The sequence below is a fragment of the Hypomesus transpacificus genome, unplaced genomic scaffold (assembly GCF_021917145.1).
Source record: "Hypomesus transpacificus isolate Combined female unplaced genomic scaffold, fHypTra1 scaffold_444, whole genome shotgun sequence".
NCBI lineage: Eukaryota > Metazoa > Chordata > Actinopteri > Osmeriformes > Osmeridae > Hypomesus > Hypomesus transpacificus.
The window spans coordinates 12501-21531 of NW_025813961.1; the positions used below are offsets into that span (position 1 = coordinate 12501).

The window sequence follows — 9031 nt, forward strand, 5'->3', positions numbered from 1 at the left end:
GGACACGCCTCCATCCCTCCCCCCCCCACCCCCAACCTCCACCCCGTTCCATCCCTCCGGCCCTCCGTCTCTTTATCCCCCTGCCCAGGGAAACCGGTCGGCTCTTTACCCTAAACCCCCGCCCCCGCTCCCCCCCCCCCCCCCATCCCCCCCCCCACTCCCGGCAAGCCTCCTTTCGACTGAGGGAGATAAAGAGAAAGGAAGAGAGAGGGGGTGGAAAGAAAGGAAGAGACATAGATAAGTGGGACAGGAAAATTCTGTCCATTTGAGGGAGAGAGATAAAGACAGAGTGAGACAGAGAGCGAGAGAGAAAGAGAAAGGAAAAGAGAAAGGATATATAGAGTAACGAAAAGAAAAAGAAAAAAGTTACGTTTGAAAGTCTGGGAAAGTCAGAAAGTATTGTGTGTGTGAACAATCTGATATACAGAGTGAGAGAGAGAGAGAGAGAGAGAGAGAGAGAGAGAGAGAGAGAGAGAGAGAGAGAGAGAGAGAGAGAGAGAGAGAGAGAGAGAAAGAGAGGGAGGTGAAGCTCCAGCGAGACAGACTCAGCAGGCGTGTAGACAGACAAAACCAGAGAGTCCACACAGGATGAAGTCCAACCAGGAGCGCAGCAACGAATGTCTGCCGCCCAAGAAAAGAGACCTGGCCTGCACCTTGCCCTCCGAGGAGCAGCGCCCCCTAGTGTCAGCGCCCGGCTGCGACAGCCAGCGCAGCGAGAACCTGGCCTGGTTCGCCAGCGTGGCTAGCGGACACAACAGCAGGCACGAGGGCGAAGGGCCGCGAGCCGGCGAATCGGACGGCCCCCTGTACAAGCCGCTGGTGTCGGCCCTGACGGACGCCTCGTCGTCGTCCCGGGCGGCCGTCTCCTCGCTGTCGACCGTCTACACCTCGCCGCTCTCCCAGCACGGGGGCGGGACTATACACTACACGCACCTGCCGTCCAGCCTGCAGTTCGTGACCCCGCCCTACGCCCCCGCGGCCCACGGCCCGTACGCCGGCTACGTCTCCTCTCAGCTCCTCCCCCCGCCGCCGCCGCCGCCCCCGCCCTTCGCCCCCGCGCCCTCCTCCCACAGACTGTCCGAGTCGCCCTCGTACCCCTCCTCCGCCCTCTCCTCCAAGATGGACCAGGCCCGCTCCGCCGGCCGGGGCGCCTCCGACCCCCCGGGCGCCCAGCAGTACGTCCAGGTCTCCGGCTCGCCCCTCAGCGTGACCCCGCGGAGCGCCCCCTCGACCCACGGGGGGCCCGTGCCCCTGCACCCCCACCACACGCTGGCCCTGAGCGGGCAGATGCTGGTGCAGTACGCCGACGGCACCCCCAGGAAGGAGGAGGGGCTCTCCAGACCCCGGGAGCTGCTCAACGGGGATCTGGACAAGGGCGCCCGGCGGTTTGAATCGGGCAAACTGGGAAGTAAAGGCAACTCCACCTCCTCCTCCTCGTCCTCCTCCTCGCCCTCCCCCCACTTCCACCCGCAGAGCACCCATCACTACGAGGCCCGGCACATCGTCCTGCCCTCGGACTTCACCACCCAGGATCCCTCAGGGCTACGGACCTCTCTGATGCTGGTGCCCAACAGTCACGCGGCCGAGGACCACCACCATCACCCCCACCACCTCCACCACCACCCCCATCACCACGCCGCCGGGAGCCCCGACAAGCTGCCCTCCCACCCAGAGAAGGGAGGCATCGTGCTGGGCAAGCCCGTCACCCGGGCCCCCCCCTCCTCCTCCTCCTCCTTCACGTTCCCCCCTCCGCTGAGCGTGGAGAGCCTGAAGGCGGCGGTGGGCACGCTGTCGCCCCACACCGTAATCCAGACCACCCACAGCGCCACCGAACCCCTCTCCATGGGCCTCCCGTCGACCCATTTCTACCCTCAGCCGTCGATCATCGGCTACATCGCCAGCGGGGGCGGCGGCGGCGGCCAGCAGCAGCCGATGGGCTACCACACCGGCCTGGGCCAGCACCTCCTCATCCCCGGGGCCCAGCCTGTCATCATCCCCGTCAGCGGGGGCGGAGTGGCCAGCCTGGAGGCAGCGGCGGCGGCAGCGGGGGGCCACACGGGGGCCGTGTCCTCCACCACCTTCCCCGGCCACACGTACGTCGCCGCCGCTAACCCCGCCCCCAAGGGCGAGCCCTTCGAGGGCGCCGCCCCGCACTTTGCTCACCCGGCGGCCGTCGTCCAGGCCCAGCTCCACCTCCCCGTGGTCCCCGCCCCCCCGGGCCTTCTGGCCACGCCTCCGGCGGCGGCCCCCCCCGCCCTCGCTGCCCCCCTACTTCGTCAAGGGCTCCATCATCCAGCTGGCGGACGGGGAGCTGAGGCGGGTGGAGGACCTGAAGACGGAGGACTTCATCCAGAGCGCCGAGATCAGCAGCGAGCTGAAGATCGACTCGTCCACCGTGGAGCGCATCGACGGCAGCCCCACGCCCAACTTTGCCGTCGTCCAGTTCTCCGTCGGGGAACACCGCGCTCAGGTGAGAAGCCGCGACGTCTCCCCTGGAGACCGCATTGAGAACGGTGTTGTTGTGCAAACCACACACTGTTGCAATGAATATGTTTTTTTTGTCTTTGTTTCGTTGAAACACAACGTTGAATTACATAATGACTAGAACAATTTGTCTCAAGATCGGGGTTGTGTATTATCTCGGCCTAATTAGCTAGACACCCGAGCACGGTTCGAAGAAAAACCTTGAAAGGAGTTTCTTTGTTAAACAATTTTCTAAGCACCATCCATGGCTTCTACGGCCAATGCGACCTGACCAGTGTGCCGCTAAGTCACTTTAAAGTAACTTAAGTAGACACTGAGTATACGAAAACACCAAAGACGTTCCTCGTTGTGATATCGTACAGCCTCTCTTGCGTCAGCTACTGTAATACTACCCTAAAACTATGCTCGTCTTGTCTTTCACTATCCGCGACCTTTTACTTTTGGACGTGGACCTGAGTAAAGCGTCGGCTAGATGAATACACGTGTATGTGGATGTGTATGTGCGTGGTACAGAAAACCTGATGCAATATGTCGAATCCAAACTCTGGTGTTATGTTTTCAAGGCGACTAGACTGATCTCTCCTGACGTCACTGAACCAATTAGACACCTACAATGGTCCCACTCACCTGCCTCATCTGCCTCACCTTGAGGCAGAGGGACTTCTGAAGTCCCTTTTTGACCCTGTCCAGACAGCCCAGCTCCTTACCGTTCTCTGCTGGGGTTTTTTCTTCTTCGTCTGTCTCTCCGTCTCGCTTCCTTGCTCACTTTCGCTTATTTCTCTCTCTCTGGTATGAGCTTCATATGGCTTCATTTGTCCTTACTGTGATCGTTCCTCCCACGCGTTCTCTCCGGGACGCACGCACGCACACGCTCGCTCGCACGCACGCTCACACACACACCACATACATCAGCTTTTAACTAACTCCCACAAGTCTGGGCCTTTGATGCGCTCGTTCAGAGGCTGTCCACGTTTCAAACATTCTTCGTACGCTCACAATTCTCCCCCGCTCTCTGCTCCTCTGGCTTTTGTTCAGTTTTCTTGGATGTGGTTCCAGGATTGAGTCCCTGAGTGTTGGGGTAGAGTAGATATAAAATCCCTCACTCCTAGAATGGTACTGTTTATGTGAAAAGTTGTTATCTACAGTATGTTTCCTATGTGTAAGAGCCATGATACTGTCTTGCCTTTACATGTCCCTTGGAAAATGGTTGCATTGTGGCCAGTGGTGACATTACAACATCTCATTCCACATTGTCTTGTATCTGGATACTTTTAAACAGGAATGCCATTGCCTGACAACCAATTAGTATTTATCGCATACCTGTCTCCTCTTTCAAATGTTTCCATTCCTCACCCCACTCCCCTCTTTCTTTTTCTTTCTTTCTTTCTTTCCTTCTATCTTTCTCTCTCTACCCATCCAAACTCCCTCTTATTTACTGTGTCCCTCTCCTCCCTCTCCTCCTCTGCAGGTGAGTGTGGAGGTCTTAGCGGAGTACCCCTTCTTCGTGTTCGGCCAGGGCTGGTCGTCGTGCTGCCCCGACCGGACTACCCAGCTCCTGGAGCTGCCCTGCACCAAGCTGTCGGTGGGCGACGTGTGCATCTCCCTCACCCTGCGCAACCTGAGGAACGGCTCCCTGAAGAAGGCCCAGTCCCTGGAGCTCCACGCCCAGGTCACCACGGCCGCCCGCAGCCCCGGTCACGGACAGCTCAAGGCCCTCAAGTCCGAAGCCCCTCGCGGCGGAGGTGCCGGGGGTGACGGTGGTTGGACCAGACATAGGGGGGAGCGGGAGAACGGCGTCAGCCAGCAGAGGTCGGCGGGGAGCGGCGGGGTTCCAGTTCACTCGGAGAACGGGGAACTGAGGACCGGGGAGGAGGGGCTCCCACCCAAAGGCAAGTCGGAGGCTGGCGCCAAACCAGGGGGGCGTAAGCGGCGGTGGTCGGCCCCCGAGGGCCGCAAGGTGGAGAGGACGGAAGAGGAGCCCCCCTTGACACTCCCCAAGCCTTCCTTCATTACCCAGGAGGTCAAGATCTGCATCGAAGGAAGGTCAAACATAGGCAAGTGAAGCCTCCAGTCGCGGACTGTTCACTAACCAATGGGTCCGGAGAAACTAACGAAAAGTCAAGGAAGAATGCAGAAATAATGTTTCTTTTGAAGTTTGATTCGATTTTCTTTTTCGATCTGGAAAACTGTACTGTCACCAATTGACCCTACATGTTATCACCTTCAATTGAGGCAATGTAGTTATAACACCGTGTAATATGTTTGGTGAGACACAAGCAATCGGTCGCCATTACTTTGGGTTCCACAAATACTGGGCAAGGTTTTTATTTTTGTGATGTGTGGTCCATGTTTTGTTGGTGTGTGTGTCTGTGGAGGGGCATAATTGGCATTGCTTAATAACTCACAGGTCAAAGAAGTGTGTTAATGGGGTTACGGGGTAATTCAAGTTCTTCCTGTCTGTGATGTAACCTCCCATGAAGCCACAGGCAGGACGTGTGGAAGAACTCTCATTGCTGCCTGTTGCCATGGTCGCAATGAGTAGATAAATAATGTCAACCAGACCTGAGTCCACTTATGTATAGATGTACAGAGGAATATGATTCAATTACCTGAATCTCCTTGTCAGAAATTGAACATCAAACAGAGCCAAAATAGTGGGAAAGATATTGTTTTTTGGACGTCCCTAGGTGGATAAAACCAGACCTGTGATGTCATCAAGCAGCGCCAAAGTGCCGCGAAAGAACAGAAGAGAGAGCTAGAATTCGACAACTTCCTTTTTCCTTTTAGTTGGCTGACAGTGGAGTCCTTCATGTTATTCTTGAAACTTTATTTGAATTCATTTTTCTTTTTTCTGTGCCTGTCAATTTTCCCCCACTCACTTTTGAACCTCCCCTGTCTTGTCAGATGGGAGGATATTATTTGTGTTTTCGATGTTTGTCTAATACCGTATCAGGGGTTAATTAGCTAGGTTTTAGGTTAAACTAGGGTTGGGTGTGTGTTATAAACCTACCATACCCTAATACATACATTTACAAACACTGGCTTGGCTACGTAACTATGAGAATTTAGGAAGATTATACGCAGTCCCTGATATTTGGTGCAATGTTTATGTGTTTCTTCATTGTGACAGCGAGCAAGAGAAAGACAAAGAGAGAGAAAGCGTGGGTAAGCGAGGGGAGAATCTTTGAATGTCAGCTCGGAGGAAAGGGACAGGTTGTGGCACACCTGTCACTCACTAATATTCATGATGATTATTATATCATGTTATCATGATGATTAATGTAATAATATTGATTATTATTATGCAGTACTGTACGTTTTATTTGATTCTATTGTCTATATTTTTTCCGACTTTTGGAGAAAGTAGCGCTAATGTGGCAACAGCACTTTGGGAAGGTGAAGGGGTCTTTTGGGGTGAGGGTGGGGGGATGTCACTGGGCTATGAAAGGGATGAATGTCACAGATTATAGAGTGAGTGCCAGCAAGGAATGAGGAGGGGTGGAGGAAGAGTGAAAGAAAGAAAAGTCCGAAAAAAGAAAGAATGTACAGATATGAAACGCTCTCCTCAAAGAAAGCTTCTCAAAGGCTGACAGAGGCGGAATGGCATTTCGTCGAGAGCTGCCTCTCTACATCAAGGAATTAGAAAGGATTTCCGAACTGAATTTGGTGGTTTCAAATGTAGAAAATGTGTGAGTAGGCCACGGTAGGTGTGTGGAGCAGTGTTGAGGAGACTCAGTGATGTCGAGAACTCGAGAACAGGTTAGAAGCTCAGGCAAGCCACAGATTGTTGAAGGGGTGTCATTTACATGATGTATGTTTGTTGTAATGTGTTTGTATGTGTGCGTGTTTGCTCTACGGTGTGCATGAATGCGGGGCTGTGTGTGTGCACAGACTCACACACGCTGTCTCACAAACACGGAAATTCAACATATGGACGGATTCGCTCACTTAAATATGTGCAGTAGGCTTATGAACGAGCAAGAACTTTGATCCATATTTATAATCACTTTTCTTGCACTACACACCTACGATAGAAAGCAAGAATTCATCTTAAAGACACGAGTAGCACACATGCTAGCGAGGTTTAAGCTCTGTGGCGTGTTTGGGTGGCGTGTGTGCGTGTGTGCGCACGCGTCGGTGTACGAGTGTTTGTATATTTGTATAGGAAAACGTGTATATATACTCATGATGATATTATTACAATGCTCAATGTCCAGTGTTTCGACTTGGAGTTTCTACTTAAGAGAATCTTGCAATTTGCACATCAGGAGGGAAGGCACCAGGTGACATGACTTGAGGGCGTCGGGTCACATCGAGCCCTCCCGTCTCTACATCCCAGACACTTGAATGGACGCCAGGCGTCCCTCCTCACCAGTACCTAGGATGTAGGGACCAGGGATCGGATGTTGGAACGGGGCCTTTGAATGCACACAGCAAGCTGAAATCCCGTTTTATGTAGCAGTTACCTCAACAAGTGTGCTCCGCTGATTGCCCCCCCTCTCTCCCGCCCCCCCACCCCCACATCCCCTCGCTCCAAAAAGCTCTGACACTCCCCAACCCTCGACTTGTCATTTAAATCCCCCCACGCCATAGCTCACCTGTTTTAACTCGCTTCAAGCTGTGTAATTGGCCATGGTTAGCAGGGAGGGCAGCGTAAGGTCGGGTGTTGCCACAGCAGCCAGGGGCGTGGCCTCCAGCACGCACACCTGTTGAGCTCTCTGATTGGCCACAATTATTAGGTGTATGTAGGTTGGGGGAAATGTGTCAGGAGTTGTAAGGTTTAAGATGTCTCTAAGCATGTTATTTTAACACATATTGACATACATTAGAATACAGGATAGGAGATAATATGTTAGGGACGACAGGGGGATATGAGGTCACCATGGTGACGGCTGGAGTGTGATCAAATGGATGGATGGATGGATAGACGGATGTGTGTTGGTGGTGGGTGAGCGAGTACACCCGTTAAAAGATTTGAAAATGCTTTATTTTTTATAATAAAACAGGGTTTTTCAGATCAACACCACGACAGTGCATTTTGATTTCTTCATTTTGACCATATTGTTCTATCATGTGTGCTTTAGTCTCTACATCTGTGTGTATGCCTGAATGCCTACAACCATTATCATGTTTGTGTATGTCTGCATGTATACCCGCATGTATGTGTACTTTATTTTAACTTACCCCGCCTACAGCTAAAAAAAACTAAACACACATTTAGACCATTCAACCCTCAACACATTTCAGGTAAAACTGCATGGAATCAATGTGCAGTCTGCTCCTTATAGCAATAGTACGAAAACAAATCTTCTTTTCAGCCTTTATCTATGGGAAAGATGCTAGTCATTCATCGACATAGAGAACTCCAATTTGCCTCCAGGAGAACCTAGTTCGAGTTATATGGGATCTGTAGGTCTATTTAGAAGACCTTTACTCTTATACCTCTCTCAGATAGCTAAAAATGGATGGCCGGGCTTGACACAGAAATCATTCCTTTGAAAAGCGCTCTGCAATAAACTAGTTAATAATCCTCAAGTATTTTACCAAAAACATAGACGCTTACACACATCCATACATACACACATTGACTTACACACTGTCTCTGTTCAGCGTACTGAATACATAACCAACCTACTATGGTCATTTGCGGGAGGACTGTGTGAGCACGCTGAGCTAAAGCCGTTGGAGACCTGAGTCCTGAGGTAGCATAAGTGGTTTATCATCACTTCAGACCACCTCAGTCGCACAATCCTTCCCCGAGAAAGATTTACTGCAGTTGCACAGTGGGTCGCCAAATTCTTCAGGGAGATTGTCGTATATGCAAGTACAGACCATCAAACCCAATAACCTCACAGTTCCTAGACCAGGGTCCAGAAAAAAAACGAGATGTTTTTACCTCATTTCATGTTAGTTTAATATAGGTTCCACATTGCGCCAGACAGGGTGAATACTTTCAGGCACAGCCTAGGGTTTCTGTTAATTAAATCAAGTGCACCCTAACTCATACAAGGTTTGACCGTTGACAGGTCTGTCCAGTTGCCATGACACCAGTAGTGACCTCCTCCACAGTTAGCACGTACATGATGATTGCCAGCAACAGCCTCATCCCACTGGGGCACGGCTGCTCATTCACCCTCCGCAACCGCGAGCTACCTTCAGTGGTCCTGCCCTACCTGTGCAACTGCAAGTTCATTCCCCCTTGACATTCAACCATCTGCATTGTCCTCTATTGTCCTTTAGCGGACGCCAAGCGTATCCAAAGCGACTTACAACATTTGCATGTGTCTAAAGTGAGCGAATCGTCACGTCCACTAGCATTGTCAGTAGAAGCCTTCTATCACAACAGGAAGTGACTTCGGTGGTGTTGAATTTAGAAACTGCGACAGAGGAGAATCCTGGGTGTCAGTCGGTCTGCCTATCCAGCATACGCTCTGTACAGGCCAAACAAAGCAATATGCGAGTTCCTATTTAAAAAAATGCATGAGAAATAGAATGTATTCAAACCCACACACACACACACTTATTGTCTGTCAAGATGTCCAGCCTC

At 51.9% G+C, this 9031-nt stretch overlaps 1 protein-coding gene across 1 annotated transcript in view; it reads left to right on the forward strand.

The window, feature by feature from the left end:
* Nucleotides 1–7510, forward strand: part of LOC124465279 (ataxin-1-like) — a 12530-nt gene extending 5020 nt beyond the window's left edge. Inside the window, 3 exon segments of the mRNA XM_047016991.1 lie at nt 1–2246; nt 2248–2470; nt 3953–7510. The exon segment at nt 1–2246 is cut by the window's left edge and continues 184 nt beyond it. Coding sequence (XP_046872947.1) covers nt 589–2246; nt 2248–2470; nt 3953–4546 — 2475 coding nt within the window. The 5' untranslated portion in view covers nt 1–588 and the 3' untranslated portion in view covers nt 4547–7510.
* The last annotated feature ends 1521 nt before the right edge of the window (nt 7511–9031 follow it).